The 12,176-nt window shown below is 39.2% G+C and overlaps 1 protein-coding gene across 1 annotated transcript in view; it reads left to right on the top strand.

The window, feature by feature from the left end:
* Nucleotides 1-12,176, top strand: part of col13a1 (collagen, type XIII, alpha 1) — a 121,159-nt gene that overhangs the window by 67,379 nt on the left and 41,604 nt on the right. Inside the window, exons 5-13 of the mRNA XM_008306797.1 lie at nucleotides 422-457; nucleotides 1,454-1,480; nucleotides 5,938-5,988; nucleotides 7,387-7,422; nucleotides 8,654-8,680; nucleotides 8,901-8,927; nucleotides 10,474-10,500; nucleotides 10,602-10,628; nucleotides 11,099-11,125. Of these exons, the coding sequence (XP_008305019.1) occupies nucleotides 422-457; nucleotides 1,454-1,480; nucleotides 5,938-5,988; nucleotides 7,387-7,422; nucleotides 8,654-8,680; nucleotides 8,901-8,927; nucleotides 10,474-10,500; nucleotides 10,602-10,628; nucleotides 11,099-11,125 (285 nt within the window). The remainder of the gene's footprint in view (nucleotides 1-421; nucleotides 458-1,453; nucleotides 1,481-5,937; nucleotides 5,989-7,386; nucleotides 7,423-8,653; nucleotides 8,681-8,900; nucleotides 8,928-10,473; nucleotides 10,501-10,601; nucleotides 10,629-11,098; nucleotides 11,126-12,176) is intronic.

The raw sequence follows: 12,176 nt of genomic DNA, 5'->3' as shown, positions 1-12,176 counted from the left end.
TGGAATTAGGACATGCACAGTGTCTGCATACCCTGTATTAACATCACATTCCCAGTTGTAGCACCAGTTAGACATAGAGAACCCAAAGGCAATCTGGATTGTTGGGTTCTCTGTTTAAAATTCACAAGATCTTTACATTACTATGTGAAGTGCCATGAGATTACATATGTTGTGAATATCTAATTAAAAACTGAATTGAAGTTAGGTTCAATAATAGCGCTAGTAAATCAGTGTCACTGCTGTGTCGCAACTGCTGTTCCTAAAACGCATCAATGGAATTTCAAATTAAGTCCAATTTACTTAGACGAGATTAGATGATTATATGCCTGAATATCATGGTATCCCTTTAAGAGTTCACTTAAGTCCTCATTCTAACTGTCTTATTGACCCCTGTTCCTTCTGCATTTGCATTGGTCAATAGGGTGACAAAGGAAGTATGGGAATTCCTGGGAGAATGGTGAGTGTCTTGAGCTTGTGGGTCAAGCATACTATAGTGGTTACATTTAAGTAAGTACAATGATAAAAGAAATAAAACAGCTAACAGTGCAACAGTTGAGTACAGTAAAAAACATGATTCGATTTTAATTTGGTTCAGCCTCAGTCACATTTGTGCACACACAACCTCATTTCAATGTTTCATCAGCACAGCAGCAGCAAAGAAACGAAGGCTTTCCCAAAGTCAGTTAGCAAACTCTTTCAGTTTCAGACTGGTAATTACACAGTGATGTCAGGAAACAGTCAATTCACATTTCATATAAACAGTTTAATGGAGACCTGTCCAGGATGTATCCTGCCTTCACCCTAAGTCAGCTATGAATACTACGATCCAGAAGCAATAGAATCATTTCAGTGTAAACAAGCAGAAGTGTTTGACCTTCTTTATAAATTAAATTATAAATGAAGGCCAGTACTTAGGAGCAAAATTTGAACTGTACCCATAGAAAGCATCTATGTTGGTCATGCTCCTTAAAGTAAGTGAAATAAAGTAACGTGATTTGTTGCTTCACAGTGTTCATAAGAAAATAACTTTTGTTTTGCATGTGTTTGTAATATGATATTGTGAAGTTGGGGAATTTGGACAGCGTGTTATTGAAAGTATTTATAGCATCACACTCAATGCACACATGAAAAGTGATGTGTGAATAATAACAGAAAGGCGTGAAACAGTTGTACCCCTGATTCCACTATCAGAAAGGATCTTTCAGTCACTGTTGGACAATCTGAAAAGCACTTTGTTTGTGGCATACTGAGGCCTTTACCTTCTACTTAGTTCCACTTAACTTAGGCATACAGTAGCCCTCCTTAGCTCTTAGACCATCACCCCCATCACTAGTACTGAGGATGCTGCATGCCCCGAACCCTCTCCATGTCTCTAACACTGGTTCCTCTTTCTCTTGTGTCTCTCTCCTCATACCTGTTTGCATGTGACTGTGTCTGCTGTGACTGATCCCAGGGCTTAAAAGGACACGCAGGGGAGAAGGTAAGTTTAGGAGTCTGGATCACATAAAAATGTAGTTATTTTTGCACCAGTCATAGGCAAACTGCGCCTTTGTCCAAAAATTTTCTGGCCTTTATTTGTATCCTCTGTTACTTTGTTCATTGTAGTTTGTTTGCATCAGCACTAAAAGGATGGGTTACAGAACAACAGTGAAAGATAAATAGGTTGTAATTTGAAACAATGCCTTGATGTGACTTAGTGGGTGGTGGTGTTAGTGGTTAGTAATGCAGAGCCGTGCACTGCATTGTGCGTACAGGTAGCATGTGATTTACATTAGCAACTTGGGCCTGTATTTTTAAAAAGCATGAGGGTCACATTCTATAAATGGTTTCCCACCCTGGTTGGATTACCTGAACTCTTTACACTGTGAAACACAATAGTAATGATTTGTCACAAAAGCGTCTGAAAGTTCTAATTTAAGACTCCCCGTAGGAAGTGGAGAGACATTTATAGGGGACACAGCAGGGTACACGAGCAGATTCTCAAAGATAACTTAAAATGAGTAGTTATATATTGTGATAAATAAATGGTACTAGTGCATTGCACAACAGTTAAATCTTGGCGTCTGTCAAGTTGAAATTATCATAAAAATGAGCTGCCAGTTGGAAGAAAAAGTCTAATATTGGCCTCAAGGTGGACATAACATGTAAGACAAATTTTATTGTAGGCTCCGGTATCTCCCATTTGGCTTCATGAACGGCAAAAATTGTGTCAGAGGTGGTAAACATGCAGTAAGACTGCCAATGAAATCAACTCAGCTCGAAGAGATGATGCTGAGTTAAATGCATTTTTCAAGTAAAACTTAAAGCTGTCCTGTAGATTTTTATTTATTTTATTGAAAAGAAAAAAACTAATGACTGATGAATAGTTAGTGCAACTACTAGAGTGTAATACAGTGTCTGAAAAATCAGTGTGACTACTGAGGAATATTGTGGTCTTGAAATGCCCCACTCTCTTGGTCCTTGTCACCTCCATTATCCTCAACAGCGCATGCTTTCCAATTTCCTGGTTGAAGGTTTAAACTGGAGTCAGACAGCTTCTCCAGCATGCAAAAAAATCTAAGAAAAATTAACAGCCCCTAGAAATGTTAGAGTTTTGTGGTGTTTTTTTATTTTTTAATTTTAATTTTTTTTATCTGAGTGACGCTAGACTGTTATTGGGGTTATTTTGATTTTTTTCTACCTTTGCAGTTTTTGTGCTGCCATATTGTTTCACTGACAAAATGTCAAGTAGTTCTATCAAGCTGTGGCTTCCTATTATCACAAAGGCCTTATGAATGTATGTTGTATAGAAGAAACTACACTGCAAATCATAGTGAATAGAATTTTGTGACAATGTGTTGTCTCAGCATATTGCAAACGTGGTTTACTGGATCTGAACACTCTTCAATACTGGCTCCACATTGGCAAAAGCAATCACAAAGTTCCAGTCTATCAGCTGTATCTAAGCCAGAAACAGCGGATTAACAGATTTGTTCTCATCAACACAAAACAAAAGGGGAAGAACACAACAAATTCCTGTCTGTTATACCACTGTGACGAATGTGGTTATTAGCCAAAGTCTGAGTATATGCTAGTTTAGGCAGTGGACTGGCTTGAGAACAAAAATAGTACCTTAACCACCAAGGCAGTAAGCGGAGAAGCAGACAATGGAGTGTCAGCTTTTTGGATTGCTCTACTGATCTGCACCCAAAATGATATGTTGGCTTCCTAGTGAGGGAACATATTGTTATAGGTTGTGATCTAGATCTGTGGTTAGTGTCTTACGGTAGCTGCCAGGAGAGAGATTAAGTAATACAGCAACTATATACTGCAGACTTGGCTGTATATCATCTCTTAGCAGGAAGCATCATCCGGAAAGGAAGCTTGAGGCTGGCCCGCAGAGTGAAGACGATCTTTTGCAGAACACTGCACTCTTCAAACATTTGGCTTCTGTGGGTTTTAGTGGGAGAATGCCTGGAGCAAGCAACTGGCAAACTGGGCCAGGCCAAGAGGAAAAGAAAAGACAGATTGGTTTTGCGAAACAAAAAAAAAGAGCAATAAGAAAACACAGCTGGTGGGCATCGGTCTTTATAGGCTAAAGAAAAAGTATTTTAAAGTCGTTGAAATGTTCATAGTTTTGTCTTTGATTCCACAGCATCTTTTTTTTTTTTTTTTTTTTTTTTAACTTTCCCTGATTTGCTCCTGGTTTAACTTGAGATTCTAACTTTTCCTTGTGACCTTGACCTCACTACCAAAGTAATCCAATCTCAGCACCAGTGTACCTGTAAATCTTCACTTGTCTTAGCTACTACAGCTGTTATAAACCAAGGGTGTAATTAAAACCTGCCTCAGATGACATGAACTCTCTTTTTCTCCATCATTACCTTTACCTTCTGGCCCCAGAGTGATACATCTGCCATCGAACCGAGGGTGACAAAACAAATACTGGGCTCCTAAAATAAACGCTTGTTTAGAAATATTTAGAATCACCTTTGTTTTAGTTGGATGACTGGCTCCATCCGATATGTCGTTATGGTAGGATTTACGTTCAAGAGGGGAGAAGAAGCTAATTAGGAAAAGTGCTGGAAATCTGAGTTGGGCCAGTCTGGTTTCAGTGTTTTGTTGGATTGGGCCGGGAGGGTCAGAAAGGCTCCAGAGAGTGCTGCTGTCGTGGTATAAATTGACTACTTTTTCCAAACCCAAAGCCTGTAGGCACTCCACTGTTTACTCTACAGTGGTGCTAACCATTTGAGTCTATTTTGACATTCAAAAAAATTCACATTGTCAGAGTACAATCTTGAAATCACATGCACTTTGAATGGGATGGAAGTGAACAGTATGAACGCTTAAAGGCTGGTCATTTTAAACAGCACAGTTTAAAGCAAAGTTAAAAACGCAACAAAATAGAATTGCTCACAAAGGCAAGATAAATGAAGAGCTCATTTAGAAAACACACACACACACCATTCTAAATCCATTGTATCATAGATGCAAATGCAAAGCAAGTGCATTTCTTAAGTCAAAAACATTAAATGCCAGCATTGTCCTGGAGCTGTCTGAAAGTAATTTAGTGTCATTTTAGCTCAAATTCACTTTTAAAGAAATATTATTTCAAAGAAACAGAAGAACCTTTCAAGTTTTAAAGATAGTTATGTCGTGTAATGCATTTTAGATACATTATAATGGTGAAGAAAAGGTTTCCTGTATTGGTTGTAAATGCAATAAACAGAAAGTTTGACAGGTGTCTAAACTCTGTCAGTGTCTTGATAAACCAAATGTCATTGATTGGTGAGTTAAGGACTCAAATCCAACAGCAGGTATGCAGGATACAAAAGTAAACTCATGCTTGTCTGGTGGGAGAAACTTAGAACAGCGAGGAAAGAGAAGAGCTGCAGGAGGATAGCTGGATATTTTCACCCTCCAACTTCCGACTTCATTTGAGTTTCATTCTTTGAATTATATCGGAAAAATAGTTAGAGTCTGAGTTCTGTAAAATAGTTATGCATTTCCACTTTAGTGCATTTCCCATCCATCCATTGTCTATACACCACTTAATCCTCATTAGGGTCGCGGGGGGGCTGGAGTCTATCCCAGCTGATTTAGGGTGAAGGCAGGGGACACCCTGGACAGGTCACCAGTCTGTCACAGGGCTACACTTAGAGACAGACAACCAAGCACACTCACATTCACACCTCTGGACAATTTAGAATCACCAATTAACCTCAACATGTTTTTGGACTGTGGGAGGAAGCCAGAGAACCTAGAGAGAACCCACACTGCATAAGTCAGTTCTACAGTGAGTTTAATGTCTGGGGGTGTCCTTACATCCCTTTTCAAGCGGACATATATTTTTTAGTAGAGTTTAGTTTTGTGTGTTTGACTGTTATTTCCTGAACTGCACAATAATAAAAACAAAAAAATATTTCAGAAAATTTCTGAGATTCTGACATCAGTCTTTTGTTTGACTTTATGTGAATAAAATAATAAATAATGCAGGCAAATATGTAGCTTGTAGCTCTCATGTAACTGATGACAACACTTTGGTGTCAGTAGTTATGTTTCTGAGACTTTGGAGGCACAGAAAACATTGCACATCATTTCACAGCTTGAGTAGCACTCATCATGAAGAACTGACTTTGATGTGCAAAATTGTTTGAGTGTCCCTTTTATACAAGTCAGTTATCTGGCTAACGTGATAGCTCCCTATCCACAATGGTTCACCTACTAACCCTCCAAACTATCACTGCAGCACCTATGAAGTGTGACACCAGTTGTGCAATACCACACTGTATACATGTGTTAGTGGTTGGATTTGTTCCCCCTGTAGCTATTTACCTTTGGAGGAATATATCAATGTGCTGAATTTCTCTGGAGGTAACAATGAAAGCAAAGACTCTCCTTTCCTTCTCATCTTTTAGTCATGCTTTGTTTTGCTCCTGTCGTTTTATCTGTCCATAGGGAGCACCAGGTGAGCCTGGCCTGTCTATCATTGGACCAAGAGGACCTCCTGTAAGTGTTTTCACCTCTCCCTACACATAATAAACCTCCTTTCTGGAATCACGGCTGCACACAGTAGTACCTCTGCTTACCACATTAACTTTGCAAGCTCCGGCAAACTTTACTGAGGTAGACTGTCAGAGAGAATTGTCTTTTCCAGACTTGTGGGGGACTGGACTCAGGTTTACACAAGTCCGGCCAAACCGTCTTTATTCGAGACTGGGTGAATGCACCACAAATGACATAATAATGCCAGCCTATATAATTACAGACTGTGTGGAAACAGTAGTATTGCTCAAGAGCATTGGAACAGAGAGTTGGCTATGTATTGGATCATCAGTCATGTTTGTTTTATCGGGAAGCAAAGCAAGAAACTCCATCCTGGTCCAACTGGGGTCGTTGTTGGTTGTCCAGACACCAGGCCTTCATGGTTGCTCTTGTTATGGCTCATATTCGTGGGAGGTCAGATGAGTTCAGTGATTGTTTTTCTTCTACTGTTTAATTTACTGGAGTTTGATATGTTGCTGATTTATCTTCAAAAACCAAAAAAGGAAACCAAGAGTCCAGCCAACTTCAGTGAAGCACACATGTTTTTCTAAGGGATGGTTATTGCAATCTATATCTATATGTGCCTTCACTTCTTGGATGGTAATAGACATTTCTAATGAATAACAGGTTGCAGAGGAAGGTCTGCACAGTAGGAGCAGCGTCCTAAACTCCAACAACCAGTCTGTCAGAAACACTTAGAAGCTAGTTTGCCACAGCAGGTGGGACTGACATTAAAGACTCCAGTTGTGCCCTATTTCCACAGAGGGGGGAGGTGAATGAGAGGAAATAACAGCTTCGGCTTGCCAAGTGCCTCAACTTCTTTGCCACATTGTCATTTCAGCGGGTTGGATGGATGGGTGTGAGGATCATTTCAGTTTGAAACTTTGCAGCTTGACTGTGGGCTGCAAAGAAGTCATTTTTACAGATATGTACACAACAGGACTCTATTATAAAGGAAAGAGTGTTTGGAATTCAAAATTGAGATTCAAAATGTACTTTAGCGGGGTGGGTGAGTGTAAAAGGTTGTTCTTGACCTTGAAAACTTTTAAGTTCTTTGTGGCGCTTTTAACCACATCTCATGGTCTCAAATAAATAAAACAAATTGAGCATTTTATATATATATATGTATATATGTGTGTGTGTGTGTGTGTGTGTGTACAATTTAAAACTCCTTGTAGCTACCTCTCTGTTCAGTTTCTGATTTCCTCCTGTACACAGAATGTATTTATGTATGTCTGCATGCTAACTGCTTTTAGTATCACTCTTGTACGGCTACTGTATCTCCATTCACTGACCACCTGTATCCAGCATGTTTTTGATGTCAGAGGCTCATTGTCTTTTTTTGTTGTTCTTCTTCATAAGGGACAACCTGGTACAAGAGGATTTCCAGGCTTTCCAGTAAGTCATGACCATACTGTGAGCTGAACTGATACTGTAAATTATGCTTTAATGAGTCATACAACAGCTGGTGATTTAATATTATGATTATTACTATAATATTATAGTACACCAAATATTCATTTGTAACCAAGGAATGAGTAAATTCTGACCTAGCTGCTGAATAATAACTAATTGGTTGATAAATAGCTTGAGAAGTGGTTAATATGGTAGTGGTTCTGAGACGTATGTAAATGTGTAGTGTTACTGGTAATAAGTAACAATGAAAAAACATTGTATTAGTGTATTATACCGACTTGTTATTAGTAATCCACCATTTTTTCATGGTCATATTACTTGCCACTTCTTTAGTATTTGTGCTGAAGATTTTAGCTTTTGCCAGTTTTTGTTTATTTTCTATGGCGAGACCTGTTCATATGTGCCTACTAGTTAACTGACAGTAACAAATATACTGCTCACTTTGATGGAGCTATAGTTCTTTTTAAACTCTGACCTGTCTGGAGCAGAGCTACAAAGCTAAAGAGAAGACACTGTAACAAGGCCCTGACCAAAGACTGTCAGCAATTTTACGGATCCTGACCTTTTAAAGAACACCTTGTAAAGTCAGAAGAACCACGACTTCTTTCAAAAGGATAGAGGAGGTTTCCTCAGTACAAACCAAGCTAAATCAGAGATGGAACAGGAGTTGTTCTATGCGCTGCTCAGCCACAGTACAATCAGATCAATAGGTGATCGTAAATAAGTGAATGCAGAGTAGTTTTGGTGCAAGAAAAAGTAGTTTCCTTCTATCAGTGGCAGTAAAGAGGGCAGTTCTGCTGAGCAGCACTCATGTTGGGTATGAAGAAGAAAAAGTTTTTTTTTTTTGTCATTTTTCTTACCACTTTTTTTTTTTTTTTTTTTTTAAATGTTCTTGTAACGAAATTCATCATCTCCTAAGCAACTGACATATCTGAGTTCAATAAGATCCAAGTGTGTGATACACAGCATTATCAACAGTATAGATACAAAGTGGCAATCCTGAATCAGAACGAATCACAACCTAAATTTGCCATGACCTACATTATTTAATTAGGCTACACTGACACCACCTTTGCATATTTACATAAATTATTAGCCAGTTTATGTAGGCACCCAGTTTTCCAACTGTAGTGGGGCCAGCTGTGGTCATAACTATTTGTAATGCAGTTGCTGATATCTGTTATTCATTCAAACATCTTTTTCTTTATCCTAGGGTCCAATTGGGTTGGATGGCAAGCCTGTGAGTTTCTCAAAGTTCTGTTAAAAAGTGAATCAACACTAATTGAGTGCTCCTTCAGTGCCCGAATGATTCTGGTCATTAGTATAATAAAACTCTACTGATGTCATGACTGTGAAATTTTCTAAAATGATCTTTCCAGAGAAATTTAATGGAGGTATGTGGTTGACTCATTGATTGATGAAATTATTTTACCAGCTGTTCTGTTTTAATGTTCACACAGGGGCAGAATGGACTTAAGGGAGACCTGGTAAGTGTCCCTTAAATTTGTCATCAACATAGTTGCACTATAGCTACTTTACTACCAATAAAGCACACATTTGAATCAATTAATATACTTTCATAAGGTGACAATTTACATGAAAAGGCCAAAGCAAGTTTTCATACTTTGAACCTTGTTTTGTGGTTCTCTTTAGCTGTCTGCTTATTTTTTACCCACAATGTTATACGAAAAACAGAGTCGTGGCCTGATTTATGCAACAACGTGATGGACTAGCAGTGGGTTAAATGCAGTACGGAAAAGGTCTGGGCAGATGGGAGCTGTTAGCAAAACTCTGGTTTTCAGTCACTTTTAGTGCATATGACCCTGACTGAGTAAAATGCACACTAAGGGACTTTAGATTGAACTGATTGAGCCTTGACAACATGAACGCCTTGAAGCATTTTCTTTAACATTCCATGTTCTCACAATCCAGACAATGCAGGACTAGGTTTCTGAAATTATTCCTTTCTGATGATTTTAAGACGACCCACTCTGGCACACTCTCAGCTATTCCTAAGCCAAAGCAAGTATGTGGATTTCCAGCTTTCACAGACGATTAAAGTTTATGTTTAGCGTTCAGTTTTAATACAGTACATCATGTCCTGCATGATTTTGTCAACTCTGACTTTTTTCTAAACTTAACCAAAATATATGTACCATTGCAACGGTCTTTATGTGTCCTTCATCACACCATATGCAGGTACTGTAATAAGAAACAGAGTTTACATGATTTTTTTTCCTATCAATTTTTCCAGCTTCAATCCAGACTTTCAGGTGAAAAAAGACAAAGTTGTCTTTCTTTAAGTGTGTTGTGATGTAAGTCTCAGTGCTACCCAGCTGGATTGATGCTCTGGTTCTGTAACACCCACCACTGATTCTAGAAGCTTCTGCTGGACCATGTTTTGAAGACATTTACTCTTGGTCAGACAAGAGAGGAAGTCAAAATGGTGTTTTTCAAAGCGGAAGGACTTGTACCTACTACATTCAGCTCCAGTGAATTCTTTCAGTATAACTTTAAAAAAAAGTCCCAGTAGGGTTGGATACTGTGAAACTCAAACTGAATGGTAATTATTGCCTCATAATGAGTTAATGTTCCTTTGTCTCCTTCCTGAAAAATATCAGGCAGTGCTGAAAGGGGCTTTGACGGGTTGTCTGTAGATGTTGCTGATGCTTTTGCTTTCACAAGTAGCTTTGGAGCTGCTTAGTGTGTGGGGTCACTAGCATGGGGTGCAATGGACGTGTCCAACTGGGCCTTTTCCCTGAGTTCATTAATCAACCAGTCGCCGAGCTCTGACAGCTACTGAAGGGAGGCACACCGAGCACCTAATGGAAAGTCAAACTGAGGGCCTTGTCCCTAACAAGTAATTAGAAAGGACGCCTGTTACAGTTAATTCCTCAGTTTGATTGATACCTCGTTGTGTTTGCTCATTTCCCCTCTGTTAAATAAAGGACTTCATTTTCAGTAATGCTGAGTCTTCTATCAAGCTGCAAATCAATGTCTGCTATGACACACTGTGTTGTTGGTGTCTTTCAGGGTCAGCGAGGTCCTAAAGGAATCCCAGTAAGTTCCTGAAGTCTGATGTCCTGAGAAAACAACCTGCTAATCTTTTGGGTTTATAACCGTTCACTTCTCTCTTTCACCGGTGTTGTTATTCTTTCTAGGGGGAACCTGGACCCAAAGGGGAAAAGGTGAGACACGGTTTGCAAAATGTTGACCATTTGGCAAGCGTAACAACCAACAGTGTTGGAATGAGTATTCAGATCATGTAGTTAAACAAGCAGAGGTTGAGGCATCCTGACTTTATTCCCGAGCATGGCTTATGCTCTACTTGAAAACATTTGATTCTACATTTCCCATAATGCAACATGATTATCATATTAAACCCTACCTTCTTACACAACACTTGAGTCTGCCAAACTCAGTGCACCCAGCTTGCAACATAGGCTTTGTGCTAAAAAAAAAAAAAAAAAAAAAAAATGTCAGTGTTCAAGCCCAACATGAAATAACTAAATGATGTTAAAGCTCCTCTGGAGACAGAAAACACATTAAAAAGTGAAAAATTTGAAGCTGATTTTAAGAAATCTGCCTGAAAGTATGTGAAAATCTCAACTGTTTGTGGTGTTCTTGTTTCTGATTGAACTCTTTCTGTTCTCCTCAGGGCACATGTGGAGACTACACACACCGGGTAAACATTCCTGTTACATGATTGTTTAACGAATGCATTACTGTTTCAAATAGCTGTCACTTCTCCAGTGTTTATGCTAAAATTCAGAAATGATTTTAATCCATGATTTGTATTGCTATTTAAATATTGTTAGATATCAAATTTAAAGTGTTTTGTTGTTCATCCTGCAGCATTTAACATCCCAGTTTTAAGTGAAACTGGAAGGGAAGAAAATGGGCAGAAGCTCGATAGGCAAATGGTGTGCAGCACAGCCATGGGGAGCACATGCAGAGCTCTGCAGTTCTTTTGCCTGCTGTCTCTAGGGTTTGGTTAGTTGAGAGAAAACAGGGCAATTACCGGCGGCCTGCCGGAGCATAGAGTCAGACGTGATAGGAGCCTTGTGTGGGGGTGCCAAGAAGAGAGTCTCCTGTTTAATCTGTGATTTTTCAGATAGCCAAATCCATTTTCATCGTAATTTAACCTTTCACTTATTCAACTTCTCCTGCTGGATTTGTTTTTTATTCATAAAATTTGCCTCTTTTTTATTTAAAGCCCTTTAAAAATAGCAAGATACATGTTGAAATGCTTAGCATTGTAGCATGGCGTTGTGATATAGATCTCTGGACAGTAAGTGCTTGTGGCTTGGTGAATTTGAGAATGGGGAGTTTAGAGAAAGAACGGCCCAGAGAGGATTTGGGGTTTGATGTTTTTATCCTGCGAGGAAGTCAATCCCATTTTTTTTTTCTAACAAGCTTTATGCCTGTTGAATTTGTTTTTAATACACTCCTCAGAGCCCCCTGCAGCAGTGTGCATGGGAGGTCCATGTCCAGTGTCTGCTCACACTCCAGGCCTCATTCCCATAGTGAGACCCATGGGGATTAGGGGGTTTCTGTTTGTGGAGGTAAAATGTTCAGTTTCTTAGGAGATTGCCTTTCATTACAGAGCCAGCAAGATCAGCAAATACTTTCTCTGTAAATGGTAGTTCAGCAGGAGCCCCCTTGCTCATATCTGTGCTGTGCTTACAGAGCGAGAGACGGATGTGGTTAGCCTAGCTTAGCATAAAAACTGAAAA

Source organism: Stegastes partitus, unplaced genomic scaffold, assembly GCF_000690725.1.
Source record: "Stegastes partitus isolate 25-593 unplaced genomic scaffold, Stegastes_partitus-1.0.2 Scaffold47, whole genome shotgun sequence".
In the NCBI taxonomy this organism is placed as follows: domain Eukaryota; kingdom Metazoa; phylum Chordata; class Actinopteri; family Pomacentridae; genus Stegastes; species Stegastes partitus.
The sequence above is the reverse complement of the archived record's forward strand: the minus strand, read 5'-3'. Positions and strand labels throughout refer to the sequence as shown.